General features: G+C 48.4%; 1 protein-coding gene across 1 annotated transcript in view; it reads left to right on the top strand.

Moving 5' to 3' along the window:
• Positions 1 to 9,850: 9,850 nt before the first annotated feature.
• Positions 9,851 to 16,706, top strand: part of PYGB (glycogen phosphorylase B) — a 58,349-nt gene continuing 51,493 nt past the window's right edge. Inside the window, exon 1 of the mRNA XM_040620949.1 lies at positions 9,851 to 10,190. Coding sequence (XP_040476883.1) covers positions 9,948 to 10,190 — 243 coding nt within the window. The 5' untranslated portion in view covers positions 9,851 to 9,947. The remainder of the gene's footprint in view (positions 10,191 to 16,706) is intronic.

Below are 16,706 nucleotides of genomic sequence, written 5' to 3'. Positions count from 1 at the left end.
GCATAACTTTCATATGCACTGGGAAACCAAACGGTTCATTTGACTTGCTTTATTGCAGTATTTGCTTTATTGTGGTCTGGAACCAAACCTATAATATCTTCGAGGTACGCCTGAACCTACAAGTAAAATGGCTGTGTCATATGATAAGTGTATGTTTAACTATTTTAACCTTTCTCCAGCGTGAATTACTATTTACACTCCCACTAGCAGTGCTCCACATCCTCACCCACACTTGGAACTTTCACTGGTCATTTTAATGCCAACCATTCTAGCAGGTGTGTTCCGGTACCCTACTGTGGTTTGACCATGCATTTCCCTGACGTGATGTAATGAACTTTACAGAAGCTTCAAAAGTCCTGCCTGGGCCAGCCACCTCTCCCACCCCCCAGTCCACCTTAGCTGCCATGTTGCACGCAGATCCCCTGGGAACTACTTTATTCAGGGTACATTCGTGGAGCCCACAAGTGTGAGGCAGTCCTGGGGACACACTCCAGGTCAGGGGCAGCAAACTCCCGTTAAGGGCGGATAGTAAATACGTTAGGCTCTGCAGGCATGTGGTCTCTGTCCTGTTTGCTCAGCTCTGCTGTGGAAGTGTGAAAGTGGCCTTAGACGAAATGTAAAAGAATGACTGCGGCTGCGTTCCAGCCAAACTTGATTTACACATGCTGAAACCTGAATTTCATGTAATTTTCATATATCAAGAATTACTATTCTTTTGATTTTTTTCCAATCATTTAAAAATGTAAAAGGTATTCCTAGTTTGAGGGCCATATAAGGGCTGAGGACGGCAGTCTGCTGCCCCTGCCCTAGGTAAGCCGGCTCAGATGGAGCCCTATGCCAGGCAGGAGCTTCACCGAGGGCCTGGTACCCAGGGGGTAGAGTGGCGACAAACCACTCCTCCAGGAAGGGACTCCATTAGGGTGAGGAGCTGGGATGCCTCCCGCTCAGGGAAAGTCTGAAAGGGGCAGTGGAGCAAGAACCAGGATGGGAAGACCTGTAAAGCCTGGCTGTGTGTCCTTCACAGCCCCTCACAGCAACACAGGCAGCCCCAAGCTCCACAATTCTGGGGCTCCTCCCCACACTCACCTCAGTTCCGACACTCCCACTCCTACCTGGTTCTTTTGGAATCAGACATGTCAGAATGCCCGCCCACTGCAGTCAGGTGCCCCCCATCACCTGCCTGCACATCAGGTTCCCCTCTGGGCCAGCCCTATGTCTGCCCAGAGGCCTGCCAGGGAGGGGCTGAGACTGGCTTACAAAGCTTACCCAGTTGGGGTTGGGGTTTGTAAGAGCAGTGCTGGGCTCAGCCTTCCCCTGAGGGAGTGTCCAATTCTCAGCCTGTGTAGGACCGTTCTGGGGAATGTCTGGGAGGAAAGGGAACCCATTAGGAAACTACAGCAGGAATCCCAGCAGGAGGACTTAAAGAGCAACTGAGGATGGGTGAAGGGGGTCTAGACCCACAGAGAACAAAGAGGCTAGAGGCCCCAGACTTCCTCTTGAAGGACCAGTTCCTGAGATAGTCCTTGGCAACTTGGGGGAGAAGATGCCCACCAGCCCTTCGAGTTGTTGGCACCTGATCTGGAACTAGGCAGAAAGCCACTGGCCTAAAAAAGGATCGGGAACCCTGTTGGCTGTGAAGGGAGGAAACAGGATAAGCTGGGGAGGAAGATGGTGGAAGGCCAGGGGCTCCACAGTGGGAAGCCCCCAGGCTCTGCCGCAGCTCTGTGGTGTCCACCATGCCCACAGATGCTCCCCACATGGGGCTGGCTCCTACTGTGCACACAGTGAACTTTTACACGTGTTCACGCCACACTGCAATAGTTTTCCAGACCCCACAGACTCACGTCATCCCCAGTGGTATCCACCCCTCAAATTCAACCACCGTTCTTAGGGCTGATGTCCTAGAGCCCGTCCTAGAACATCACGTAAATGGAAGCCTACTGGATGTGCTCTCGTGCCAGCGCTCTCACCCGGCATTATCCGCCCCGTCCCTGGGTGCGGCTGATCCTTCTCACGCTGCAGACTATTCCGCTGTGGGAATATGCCACAACGTGTTTATCCACTCCAGTGTTAATGGACGTTTGCATGGCTTACAGTTTGGACTGTTTTGAATAGGGCCATTAAAAACATTTTTGTGGTCGGCATAAGCATTCATTTCTGTTGGGTATTTCCTTTGGACTAGAATAGCTGGTTCCAAGGCAGGTGTTTGTTTAACTTTCAGGAATACTACCAGGACACCTGGATGGCTCGGTCGGTAGTGTGACTCTTGAACTCAGGGTCATGAGTTCAAGCCCCACGTTGGGTGTAGAGATTACATAAATAAATAAACTTCAAAAAAAAAAAAAAAAGGAATACTACCAGTTTTTCAAAGTACCAACCTGTAAGTGTTCTTGTTGATACAGAAACTACAGAGGCCCAGATGAGATCAGGGCCTGTGGGAGCAGGGCCAAAGCCTTGAGGAACACCCCCGGTGATGTAAATGGGGGTGGACCTGAGTTGCTGGTAAGAGTGAGCAAGGGGTCCTCAAGCCCAGGGTCTGCAGTAGGAACCAGGTGACCCAGGCTTTGGGAAGGAGGAGGAGCAAGAGTGGAAGGGTGCTGAGACAGTCCCATGGCATGGAGGGAAGGAGAGATGTCACCAAGAGTGAGGTCCACAAGCCACACCTCATCCTAAGCTCCACACATTGAAAAACTCAGCTAATTCATTCATCCGGGGGTAACGAGATGGCAGAAAATGGTCATGTAGTAAGTTGCAGGAGATGCCAGTTAGGAAACAATTTGATGGGGCTGGCTGCGTGGCTCAGTCAGTTAAGCGTCTGACTCTTGATTCAGCTCAGATCTTGGTCTCAGGGTCGTGAGTAAAAGGAAGGAATGGAGAGAGGGAGGGAGGGAGGGGGGCGGAAGGAAAGAAGGAAGGAAGGGAGGGAGGAAGGAGCAATTTGATGTATTTATGGTGTGGCATACCTGGTCCCCCAAAGGGCACTGGTTGCCCCTAACAGCCCCAGGTAAGCTCACTCAGAGTCACAGCACAGTCTGGAAAGTCCAAGTCAGAAGAGATAGCTGGATGTACTGAGGGACACTTCCATCCAGCCCAGCCACCTTGAGGAAATGCCCTTCTCCCCTCCCTGCTCAGGACAGTGGCAGAGAGTGTGGGAAATTGTGAGTCTTCAAAACCCCCTTTCCAGGCATTTCTATCATTAAAAACTCTGAGCTGAGCTTATGCCTTAAGGCCTTGCCTCCTATGGTGTGCTCCCAGAACATGGGGCCTGTTTGAAATGCAAACTGCAGCCACATCCCACACCTGCTGAATCAGAACCTGCCTTTTTTTTTTTTTTAAAGTCGGCTTCACAGTGGGGCTTGTACTACCCTGAGATCAAGACCTGAGCTGATATCAAGAGTCAAATGCTTAACTGACTGAGCCCCCCAGGCGTCCCCAGAACCTGCCTTCTGACATTCTTGTGTGTACCTTCCGGGAAGCACCACCTGAGGGGCCCGCTATAACTGTAATGAGGTGAAGCGGGCCTCCCGGGGGCGTGCCTCCCCCTGACAGTGTGGAGATCGGACTCAAGGAGCCTTACCGAACGAATAATGAAGCCCTTTACCCTTGTCCTCTTATGGGATTTTTACACAGCTCCTCCCACAGAAAGCATCCTAAAATTCCCCTTTGGCCGGACCCCCGTCTCCTTCCAGCCCCCTCTTTGTGTCTTCCGCGCATGCGGACCAGGTGCATGGCCTGAGCTGTGCACAGCAGGTGTTAGGAGTGCCAGAGTCTTTGGGAAGCTCCCGGGCCAGGGGAGCAGGTGCAGCCCACCAGGCGCCTCCTTGTGCAGCCTGAGGGGCGCCGGCCTGGCTCAGCCCCACCTCGAGTCTGGCTACTCCACAGCCTCCCCCATGGGCAGCACATGGCTTCACAAAGACACTTGTTTTCCAGGGTGACTTCCACAGGTGGTTCTAATCCCTCATTTTACGTTAATTCAGGCTGTGCTGAGACAGACTTCCTCACTGTGAGCTTAACATATTCTCTGGAGAGACAGGCAGTGCAGCAACCAGACTGCCTATGGATTGGAATCTTCCTCTCCATGCGATGCCAGGAGGTCCGTGCTAAAGGACAGGAGTGATACTGAAGACCCTGATCCTCCAAGGGATTTCCTCCTGGGGGTCTGACCCTGAATGAGCAGGACCTGGGGGTGCAGATGTGCACATCAGACTTGCTCTCCTCATGCCTGGCCCTCTTACCCTGGCCCCATGGGTGAAAGCGTGGTCCCCCAGCTTACTCCGGTGCAGCAAAAAGCCCATCTAGTCCTCACTTCCAGGCTAATCTTAAAAACTGCAAGGGCTTGTCCAGTTCAACCCCATCAAAGTGGGGGAATGTTTCTGGCTTGCAGGACAGCAGGGCAATGGCCCCGGAGCGTAACCAGCTTCTTCTCGTTAGCATGTTCACCACCCTGTCCCTCGCCAACCCCCGTCTGTGCCACCCTCCCTTCCATGGGGAGGGGCCCTGAGTAAGGGGGACCTACCAAACTGACTCTTGCTGGCTTTAGACCCTATCTCACAATCACTTAAGAAGTAGCAGACCTTAGGACTGGACAGCTACATGCAAAAGAGTGAAATTCTTTTCTTATGCCCCACACAAAACTAAATTTTAAATGGATTAAAGACCAGGGTACCTGGATGGCTCAGTCAGTTGAACGTCCAATTCTTGATCTCAGCTTGGGTCTTGATCTCAGCGTTGTGAGTTCAAACCCTGTGTTGGGCTCTATGCTGGGCACCTACTTGAAAAAAACAAAAAACAAAAAACCCAGAACTGGATTAAAGACCTAAACATAAGGCTTGAAACCATAAAAATTCTAGAAGAGAGCACAGACTGTTACGTCTCTGACATCAGCTGCAACATTTTTCTAGATACGTCTCCTGAGGAAAGGAAAAAGAAAAGCAAAATTAAACTATTGGGACTACATCAAAATAAAAAGCTTCTGCAAAACTAAAAGGCAGCCTAAAGAATGGGAGAAGATATTTGCAAATTACCTATCTGATAAAGGGTTAGCATCCAAAATCTACAAAGAACTAATTCAACTCAACACTCCAAAAACAAACAATCCAATTCAAAAGCGATCAGATAACATGAACAGACACTTCTCCAGAGAAGACATACAGATGGCCAACAGACACATGAAAAGATGGTCAACATCACTGATCATCAGAAAAATGCAAATCAAAGCCACAGTGAAAGATCGCCTCACACCAGTCAGAATGGCTGAAGTCAACAACACAAGAGACAACAGGTGTTGGCGAGGATGTAGAGAAAGGGGAACCCTCTTGCACTGTTGGTGGGAATGCAAACTGATGCAGCCATTCTGGAAAACAGTATGGAGGTTCCTCAAAAAATTAAGAATAGAACTACCATATGCTCTAGTAATTCTCTACTGAGTATTTACCCAAAGAATACAAAAACAGTAATTTGAAAAGATACATGCACCTCTGTATTTATTGCAGCATTATTTACAGAAGAATTTATGGAAGCAACCCACATGTCCATCAACTGATGAATGAAACAAGAAGATGTGATATATCTATATATCTGAGATATATACACACACAATGGAATATTACTCAGCAAATAAAAAAGAATGAAATTTTGCCATTTTGCAACAACATGGAAGGATCTAGAAAGTCTAATGCTAAGTGAAATAAGACAGAGAAAGACAAATACCATATGATTTCACTCATATGTGGAATTTATTAAACAAAATAAAAAACAAGACAAAAAACTCTTAAATACAGAAAACAAACTGGTGGTTGCCCAGAGGAGAGTCAGGTGGGAGGATGGGTGAAATAGGTGAAGTAAATGGAAGAGTACATTTATGGTGAGCATGGTGTAATGTATAGAAGTGTTGAATCACTATATTGTACACCTGAAACTAATATAACACTGTATGTTAAAAACATTAAAAAGCAGTAGACCTCAGGCCCAGCTGAGCATGTGACAGCGTCCTACTTGACCACTCCTGAAAGCACCAGCACCTCTAGCACACACTGGGGGACCCCAGCAGTGTATTAACGGCATCCCTACTGGGACAGGACCCTGGGTGCTGGGTTAGGAAGGTCGCCTGGGGCAGAGATCCCACATTTGCACACACACACAAAATATCTTAAAAGTTAGGCAGTTGGACTTCTGGATTTGGGGCTTGGGGAACGTGCTTGTAACAAGCCCTATAGCGAGTTCTCGTCAGCAAGTCTGGGAAGCTGCCTTGGCTGTTATCTGCATCTCTATAAGCTGGGTCTTAGGTGTCTTTACTATATTAGCATGGTATTCGTACTATACAATATTATATTCCCATAAGTGATGCCATGTCCTTCTCAGCGCATGGACTCAGAAAGCACATAGTATCATTTAGTCCCCTTACCGGTAATGCTAGGTTGGATCACTTCATGAAGATTTTTCCACTATAAAGTGCCTTCTCTGTTTTGGTAACTATTAAGGTAATCTGTGGGGTGATACGGACAGCCTTTGACTTCTACATTTATCTGGTATTCTGTGGAGAAGAGCTTCCTTTCTTTCTCCCCACCCCCATCTTATTTCCTTTTTCATATCACTCTGGTCTCATAGTTGTTTTTTTTTTTTTAAAGATTTTGTTCATTTATCTGAGAGAGACAAAGAGAGCACAAGCAGGGGGAGCTGCAGAGGCTGAGAGATAAGTAAACTCCTCCTGAGCAGGGAGCCTGACACGGCTGGATCCAGGACCCTGAGATCATGACCTGAGCTGAAGGCAGACCCTTAACAGACTGAGCCACCCAGGTGCCCCATAGACTTCTTTTTAACATCAATGTATTACGATGCTATGAATATCTGTTACATACCCTAGTGAAGGGAGAGCCCCCAATTCCACAATATCATTCTAGCTGGTGGACTTAATTCTACTGAGGTTTATAATTACTGACCTCGCAAAAATAATGCGCTTATTGTTCGCCTCCCGTTTCCTGAAAAGACAGGTCTGTGTTCATTTGCAAATACTTAATTGACTCTCACAGATTGGCCAGTGGTGTTGCTAGGGTCCCAGGCAGTCTTTACCCTTGGCTTGTGCAGTCTCAACAAGGGCTGGCAGAGCTTCCAAGTCACTCACTCAACCAACGTTTATTGAACCTTTATGATCAATGAGACACTCAAGAAGCAGAAGCAGACCACAAGGGCCTGTTTTCCGCACCCAATTTCTTCTAACTCCCGCAGCATTTCATTACACACACAAGACATCTTTTGTCTGTTTCCGAGGCAGAGAACTAGCTATCGACACTCTGAAATACCTGTTTGAGAGAACTTTAAAGCTAATCTCTCTCCAGTAATACAGAATAGCTCACCACAAAAAGTAACTGATCCTGGATCAATATCCATCACTTCTTAGTACATGAATATTTAAAATGGTCTTCTAATAATAGAGAACCAGACTGTTACAAGGTGGCCTGACTGGCCTCACAACCGTCTCCCATTAGGGGAGGAGGTGCTCTGGCCCAGTCATAGCTGAGCCTAGACTGCCAAAAAAACAGTCCTTTTCCCTAGAGGGGCAAAGCTGAGCCCACCTTCTTTCCATTTTATCTGTTCAGGAGCCCTACAGTTCTGTTTGAAGCTCCAGATTCCTCAACGTCCTGACTCCCCACCTCCAGTCTGAATGTACCTGTTGGTTGTGTTGGGGAGGAAACAATCTTTTCTTCTATGCATCTCAAGTTGTTGGTGTGGGGCCCTATGAATTTTGCTGGCCAAAGACAGATTCACAAGAGAAAAACAAACATAAGCTTATTAGCATGAGCGTCACATAGACACCCAAGAGAACCCAGAGATGAGCAGCTCAAAGTGGTGGTTAGAACTTGAGTTTGATGTCATCCTAGGCTAAAACAAAGGAAAGGGTTTGGGGCTTCTAGCTAGGGGGTCAAGTTATGGGAAGGTGACCAGAAGTATGATAAACAAAAGTTGTTTAGTAATGTTTTATAGTCAGACCTGTCAGAGAGGTTTCTTGGAGTGGAAGTGCCCTTTTAAATGTAAACCTCCTTTACAAAAGGAAATTTTTTACCCTATTTTTAGAGCTTTTCCTTCTTTTGCTGTTTTCTCAGAAGCCTTTAGCTCAAAATAATCTATAGGCCAAAAAGGCATTTTGGGAGGGTGTCATATTCTGATACCCCTCAGCTGTTCTCTTTGCTCCACCTACACTGGACTTGCTGTTCTGTGAACTGTCCAAGTGCATACCTACCTCAGGACCTTTGTACTTCCTTCTCCCCCAGATTCATTACTCATTAATATTTTTTTGGTCTCAACTCAGATATTGTCTCCTGGCTGCTTAATGTACTTTTCTTCACAGCACTTAGAACTATCTAAAAATCACTTATTTGAAAATGGCTGAGATGACCATGGGGTTCATGGGTTCATTATCCATTCCAGTTATATTGGGAGCCACTTGGAGAAGGTGGGTGTGTGAATAGGTGTGTGAATAGGGCATTCCATATTTATTGTCCCCAGAGAAGTATGCATCTAGGAGAGGGTCCAGGTAAGAAGATAACTTTGGAAGCATCACACCAGGAAAACTCCTCCATCTACTTTCATGGCATCTTCTGCAGGCAAATTTGAGCTCCATATAAGTCAGGAATCTTTGCTGCCCATCGGTTTGAGACCACCGAGTGCAAACCTGCAGTGGTACAAAATCGGGTTACTGACCCACTGCAATGAGGTAACTGCAGGCAGTGGGACCATGGGCATGCAGCTAACAAAGGAAAAGGCAGGGGTCAGGGTGAAACTCCCATGAAGCGGTGTTCCCACAAGCTCAGAGCAGAGCAGAGCTGTAGGCAAGGTGGGCCCAGGTGCAGTTTCCTTGGGAAACCACCCCCACCCGCCGTGTTAAGCAGATGTGGGAAGCTGTGTCCAGAAACCCCTTATCTGGGGCTCGCACCCGGGGGGAATGGAGGAGGCTGCATCTCTGTCACAGTGACCCGGGTCCTCGGCCAGAGTGGGGTGTTTCCTTCTTCCTGACGTAATTTGAAGGGCAAAGGGAGGGCCAGTGATTTAGGGAATAAGATTTCTCAGTGGGTAAGGAGCAGTGGTTCCCCAGAGGGGTCATTGTGACACTAGGGCCGCAGTGCCCCTGGGGAATGCTGTCTCCTGTTCGCCAGCCGTGTGTGTCATCCCAGTCTGAGGGTCGCAGGCAGACTGTCATTTCTCAGTTTGAACAAAGTTTTCCATTCGTAGCTGTCATTTTCAGAGCCACTCCGCCCCCAATTCAGGAGACTGACCCCACCAGGCGTTGGTGGGTGCGTTTCTAGCATGCACCCGGTTAACCTTCCCATTTACCAGGCCTCGGCCGCACCCCGGAACCCAGGGCACTTCTGGCTGGGGCAGCTGAGGAACCTGGGCGGCCGAGGGACGCCGGCCCCCCGAATCCCGAAAATCGCGAAAGCAGCGTACCCCCCCGACCCCCACATGGCCCTGGGGGGCAGGCAGGGGCAAGCAAGATCGACGCTCTGACTCGCGAGTCCGCCAGCTCCTCCAGGCTCCTCCCCTCCTGCCGGGCGTGGCCATCTTGGGGGCAGACCCCTGCTCTTGGTTGGCCTGGGTAAATCACGTCATTTTCCTCACCTATGAAACAACACGCCCCGGCCAGCGTCCCCTCGAGGACTAAAACTTGGCCCAGCGACCCTGCCTGGCCTCTCTGGAGGCCCCGCCCCTCGGGCCGCCGCGAGCCTTCAGAGGCCCTCTCACCTCCCGCCCCGCCCCGCCCCACGGAGGCCCCGCCCCGCCCCACGGAGGCCCCGCCCCTCATCGCCTCTCGGCCCCGCCCCGGCACATCGCGCAGGCGCGGCCTGTGCTAGCCGCGTCGCCGCAGTGCCTGGCGCCGGAGCCGCCGCAGCATCCTTGGTGTTCGTGTGTCGTCTCTGCTCTACGTCTTGTCTTCCTTCTCCTCGGCCCGCGCGATGGCGAAGCCGCTGACGGACAGCGAGAAGCGGAAGCAGATCAGCGTGCGCGGCATCGCGGGGCTGGGCGACGTGGCCGAGGTGCGGAAGAGCTTCAATCGGCACCTGCACTTCACGCTGGTCAAGGACCGCAACGTGGCCACGCCCCGTGACTACTTCTTCGCGCTGGCTCACACTGTGCGGGACCACCTAGTGGGCCGCTGGATCCGCACGCAGCAGCACTACTACGAGCGCGACCCCAAGGTGAGGCCGGGGTCGCCTGCCCGGGGTCACTGCGCTCGTCCTGCCGCGCCCGCCGCCCCCACCCCGGGAAAGGGCAACCTCTTTGCCGGGTCTCCCGAGCCACGGGCCCCTGTGAAGAGACAGCAGAGCTATGCGCCTCTCGCTGAAAGACGCCTGCAGGGCCCATGCTTGCGGAGTGTCTTTAAGTGGAGCACCGCCACCCTCTGTCCGCTTCGCAGCCCATCGGTGGTCCACGCACTGGCCTCTCTCCGGGGAGAGTAGCCTCGGCTAGAGTCACGTCTTTCCCACCGCCTTTGCCGGGGGGTTAGCCAGCTTTGCACGGGCCTGATCCAGTACTTCCCGCTCTGCCACTCCGGGCGCAGAGCGGATTCGGGCGGTCTGGAGGTCGTCTAAGTAGGCAGATTAGGGTGTTGTCTACACTCGGGTCCCCTGCGGGGCCTGGCTTTGGCATCCTCTGCTTAGGCCGGAGCCCGCAGACCCTTTGCACGAAGAGCTCCGTCTTGCAGGATTCCGCTGCTTCCCGCGACTCCTGAGCCCTGGCGGAATTTTCCAGCCTGTTTCTAGCCGGGTGCTTCCGTGATGGCTGGGGATTCTGTGCTTCCTCCTCCGCTGCCCCCGCCCCCCACCTTTTGTTTTTCTGCAGCAGAGAGCGAGAGAAAAGGGTACTGGAATCAGGCCTGGGCAATTTTGTGTTGGAAGTGGGTGAGCTCAGTCATCTGCAGGGAATTGTGGGGTTTTTTTTGGCTAGACAGTGATCGGAAGAAAATCATTGAGGATGCCTGCTAGAGCAGGAGGGGTCAGGAGCCCAGAGAAAGAGCCCTCAAAGAAGGCTCTGCCTTTAGGCGTTTCCACACCTTCCTTGAAGAACGTTGTTGGGTTAAAGTTCACGGAGATTAAGTAATTAATCACAGAGATTAATTAATTGTTACTTCTTTTTATATTTTGCAGAAATTTATGCTTATGGCAGAAAAAGACAAAATATGCCAAAGAAAAGTTACTGATGTGACTCCAGTAATCTTAACCATATTAAAATAAAAGTCTATGTACTTTCAGATCCTTTTCTATTCTTAAATATACATACACATTTTTAAAAGCATATTGCACATATAGTTTTGTGGTTTTTCTGTTTCATTCATTGACATTTGTAACTTTTTCAGTAGCTTTCCTAGTTAGTAAATAGCTTCTCCAATACCATTGGTAGTTTGATAGGCTTTTCACAGTCTTGGCCACCCATCTGCTGCCAGTTTGGGGTTTTTCTTCTTGCTCTTGACTGTAGAGAATATTATCCTTTCTATAATACTAAGGTAGAGCGACTGGTGAAGAAAGGACACACTTGCAGGCCTGCAGCCAGTTTGCAAAGATTTTTGATTTGCAGTATACACATAGGCAGTTGGGTAGTTGCTTTGTTGATAGTATTTTAGAGTATTTTCATGAGGCATTAAGAAATGTTTAATAATTGCTAAGAATGAGACTGATTGCTTTTCCAAACTTACTCTGGGGCACTCTTTTTTCTCAAATAGAGATGGTAAGAAGGACAGATTTGTTAGAATACCAACTGGGCTGCTTCACATTTAGTGTGCAAGACAGCATAGAAAGAAGTGGCACCAAATGGGTAAAGCAGGTTTTTACAACAGGGGCTTAGGATGACTTTACCAGGGACACTAGCCAAGAGGCAGTGGCTCCTCCAGAATTCCCTGCTGCTGGCGGAGCTCTGGTTTGCAATATCATTTTTGTGGTCGGTGTAGCAGATGACAGGGGTACAGCTTTGCCTGCACATTCAAGGACATTGCCCTGGACCTGGACCAGGACACACCCCAAAACCTTGCATTCCCGTTAGAGTGTTTGTGAATAATTAGGTCCTGAAAAGAACAGTGAGGCTCAGGGATTACGGAAATGACCTTTCATGAACAAGAATTAATCCCTCTAACAAAACGGCGTTCCCAGTCCTCACTGAAAGGTCTGGATTTTGATTGTTTGATGTGGTGGCTACAGGCGGAAAGTTTTGTCTTTTACAGAAACCACACAGCCTATAAATGGAAGGTTGTTTGCCTGTTCTGGATAGGAAGGCCATTTAAAATGGAAAATTGGAAGTTAAGTGCTTCAGTCTGGCTAATTCGCGTTGAAAAATAAGCTCCTCCTCTCCTTTTTCTGCAGAAGTTGCGTGTTTGCTTATAATAGACCAGAAACAAGCCCCACAAGGGTCAGAGCCTGATGGGAGGTAGGCTTTCAATAAAAACCCTCAGAGCTGCACCCAACCTGGGAATGACCTCGGGGACTTGTACCACTGCACTTCTGACTGGGGTAGCTGAATATTTATATTATAGTTAATATATTAGTATATTATATTTAATAAATTAGAGTGCTTTTACTTAATTTTTTGTCTTCCAGACAGTTATGCAAATTCTTATGACTATTGGGGGGAAAATTGGAAAACAGATAAAGCCGGAAGGAGAAAGTTTTAATTTTAATCTCGCTCAACAGCTAGTAATAACATGATAAATGCTATAAACATTTTGTGTCCTCCATCTTTTTTTCTGCACTGGTAGCAACACCACTTTTATTATACGAAACAGTATTGTGCTGCTATAACTGTTGTTTCAGAACCCTTTTAGCCTTCTATTTTTGACAATAGCAGAAACAAATGAAACTTGTGCTCAGAGAAGGATTTTTCAGGCAACTGGCCTGGCAAATCAAGTAAAAAAATCTGGCTACAGTTGAGAGGTTGGAGCGTGGCAGGAGGCAGTGCTTAGTTCTGAAGATGGTTCAAGGATTCTCTGGGGTAATGGCAAGGTCAGGAGTCTGGGATGAAACTCCAGAGCTGGAACTGCACTCTGAATTCAGCAATAGAAGAGAGCTGCATGGGGAGGGATGGCTTCCATGAGTCCAAGCTCCTTTTAGTCCTGGCCGTACCATCCTGTCTATGAGACCTTGGACTTGGCTGGATTGCTTAATCTTGCTTGGCCTCAGTTTTTTCATCTTTAAAATGGGGGTGGGGTGGGATGAGGTAATCCATTTCTGAGGTCCCTTGCCATGCTAAGAAGTTGTGGCTTTGTGTTTGCTTATAAAATGGTTTCCATTTTATATTGACATTCCATCTCTACCCAGAAAGAGTCAGAGAATGCTTAAGCAAGGCGTGACACAGAAGGTTCAAACTAATAGAAGACCTCACAGAGAAGGTTGGGACAGAGAGTAAGGGTAGAGAAACAGGTTGCATTCAAGGGCAAGGTCAGGACACAAAGTGCAGAAGTAAGTTCTGGCAACCGAAGCAAATGGCAGCCCATGTCCACTTCTGGGAGTCATGGGATCTCTGTGATAATTGCTAGAATGAGCAGGTGTGATATACCTTCTGTGTGGTTTTAAAGTGGGTAGTGTAGAATGCAGACGGCTGGCCTACTCCATCCCTGCAGTGGATGGAAGAGTCTGTTTACTAATGGCTCTTTCCCATAAGCTCACGGCATAGCCATGACGGTAGATTAAGGAAAGACAGCTCCACCACCATGGGCCCAAACGGCTATCTTAAATACTTCTAATAAGATAATCATAATGAATACAGTTAATCTTATGGTTTGGCTGGACTCAGGAGTTAAAGGAAGAGGATCTCGAGTAGTGTTTTTGCAGCCTTGGCTGCCCACAGCCTTCACTTACCAAGGTTTTCTTTTACTGATGGGACCAGCCCCTGGGATCTTTTTAACACACCCAGTTTTGATTTGTTTCCGCTTGTCTTGTGAAGTTGACCTTGAATCCCATGGGCAGGCTTCCCTGACACCAGATAGCTCGGTTATTTTCTCTGGCTGGAAACTTGACGTTAGGCAGATGTTTTGTGTTGCTGATTAACCTGACAGCTCGCCAAGTGGAAGGTGGGGTTAAGCCATCATTTTATGAGATTAAGAAGCCTCTCAGAGTGTGTGCTATGATTTTTCCAAGAAGACAGTTTGGCTCTGCTCTTAAGAGCTGGGATGGTTTATTTACCGCGTCGCCTTGTCTGGGCCACGGTGTCCAGAAATTTGATCAAATACTATTCTGGATGTTTCTGTGAAGGTGTTTTTTAGATGAGATTAAACATCAGTGGACGTTGAGTCAGGTAGATTACCCTATGTGGATGGGCCTCATCTGATCAGTTGAAGACCTTAATAGAACAAAGACTGATACCCCCACCCTCCACCCCCCATCCCCCATGCTCACCCCTCCCCAGCAGGAAGGGATTCTGCCAGCAGACTGCCTTTGGGACTGCAAATGCAGTCCTCCCGCCCCCATCAGATTTGTCTCAGACCTCCACAATTGTGTGAGCCAATTCCTTAAAATAAATCTGTACATACATGTATCCCGTTGATTCTGTTTCTCTGGAGAGCTCTAATACCTAGGTGCTATGGATGGCTGCAAGGACCCTTTGTTTTTTTATGAAATACCGTAACTGACCTCGCTTCTGAATCCCAGCCCTTTTTAAATGACTTTTTAAAAAATCCTATTTTATATGACATCAGACTTAAAAGTTGCAGAAATAATACAATAAATCCCGTTCTTCATGCAAATTCCCAAACATTAAACATTTTAACACATTTCTTATGTCCCTTTCTATACATATTACTACATTTTTTCTCTGAACCACTTGAAAGTAAGTTGCAGACTTGATGCTCCTTTACCCTTAAAAATGTTGAGTGTGTGCTTCCAAAAATCAGGGAGATTGTGTTAGACAAACACCGTGAATGAGCAAACCCAGGACATTCCACTGACATGCTGCTGCATGTCATAGCTTTGCAGTTGCCCCACTAATAAATATAAATAAGACAATAGGGAGAAATTTATCTTTTCAGATTGCACCTAATTTGTCATTAAGCAAATCAAAGCTTTAAGCCATTTAGAAATCCACACATTCTGAGACATGAAGCAAATCAGCAACAGACAATAACTGGCTTTTTTCCCTGCCTTGTACAGGATGGGGTTCTTAGAACACAGTAAAGGAAAGAGAAGTGAACACAAATTTAGCAAGGCAATCAGACTACAGAAAAGCTTGGTCAACAGTGTGATTTCAATTCTAGCTGAGTGTCTTCTCAGCCTTGAAACATCATTTGAAATGAAAGGTGGAAGTCGTTCAGTTAAAGTGCTGCCCAGGACCACACAGGTTATAAATCTGCTTCGACATAGTCCAGATCACTTCACATAAATTGATTAGGCTCGGGCTTCTCTGGCTGTGATAAGGAGACTTGCCTGATGGGCACCTGGATGGGCGTGAGTAGATATTTTGTAGAGCTTAACAGCATGGAAGGCCGAAGGCAGAGGACCGTAAAAATCCCTGCAGAGCTGAGTGATCTCTGTGACCCCTGTAAGTTCTCGAATTCTATTATTATATTTTACATTTTCCAAATTGATTTTGAGCAAAGAGACCTGTGTTCTGGTCCTAGGTACCAGTACCTAAAGTGAAAAAGGAAGTCCGTGATCCCCATTGAGACAAAAATGTACCAGTTACTCAAGGGAAGCCAAGCTTCCCTGGCACTTAATCCCAAAAGAAAATGCTTGAGTGTGACTTCATAGGTTGGGAGTTTAAGGGATGAGATAATGGGGGCACCTGGGTGGCTCGGTCGGTTGGGTGTCTGCCTTCAGCTCAGGTCATGATCCCGGGGTCTTGGGATCAAGCCCCAGGTTGGGCTCCGTGCTCAGTGGGAGTCTGCTTCTCCCTCTCCCTCTTCCCCCCTGTGCGTGCACATGTGCGCTCTCTCTCTTAAATAAAATCTTAAAAAAAGAGAGAGAGAGATGAGATAATGCTCAACATTCTTATGGCAAACAGAGTAGTGGTTTCATAACGCTGTTGTCAGTGTGACCCTCCACAAAGCCCCTCCGACACAGCAGAATGGGTGCGGTGACGCGGCCAGTGAAGACGAGGAAGAGCCTCAGCTGTCTGGCAGGGGGAGGACTGTTGCCCCCTAGCAGTCTCCCCTTCGGGCTGGCTAGGGCAGGGTGGCCCTGGTGCCTTTGCAGAGGCCGGGGAGCCCACCAGAGCTGGCCTCTTGTCGGGTCAGTGGTCTCTCTCAGGGCCAGCTCTGTCTGGCAGGGGGCTGGCAGTCTGCTGTGGGGGCCACTCTGCCTGCTTAGCCACCGTGAGATGGCAGCTGGCGTGTGAAGACATGGCACAGACAGAATCTGGTAGAGAAGGGGGTGGCTGCTGCCTCTTTCCAGGCACAGGATGACACGTCTCTGGCCCAAATCTGGTTCTTCTCGGTGAAAACAGTTACCCCAGTCTGTGTTTTGTTGCCCTGAATGTTGGAGAAGTTCTTTTTTCCTTTTCCTGCAGAGCGTTCAGAGTCTTCTGTTAAACAAAGACTAAACAGCCCTTTTGGAGAGGGAAAAAAATTGGCGGTCTGTGAAAGTCCAGTTCTGTGAATGAATCTCTGTTGTATAAAGAGAACATGGGGCTCTGCCTATTGTCCTTCAGCTCCGGCTCCACAATTGGAGTTCCCTAACTCCTGAAATGTCTTCAGGAGATTACTATGTTGTGTAGCGTTTCTGTTGCTCATCTTTTCA

This window comes from Ursus maritimus, unplaced genomic scaffold (assembly GCF_017311325.1).
Source record: "Ursus maritimus isolate PB19 unplaced genomic scaffold, ASM1731132v1 scaffold_38, whole genome shotgun sequence".
Lineage (NCBI taxonomy): Eukaryota > Metazoa > Chordata > Mammalia > Carnivora > Ursidae > Ursus > Ursus maritimus.
Note: the sequence above shows the minus strand (reverse complement) of the source record. Positions and strands in the feature narration are given on the sequence as shown.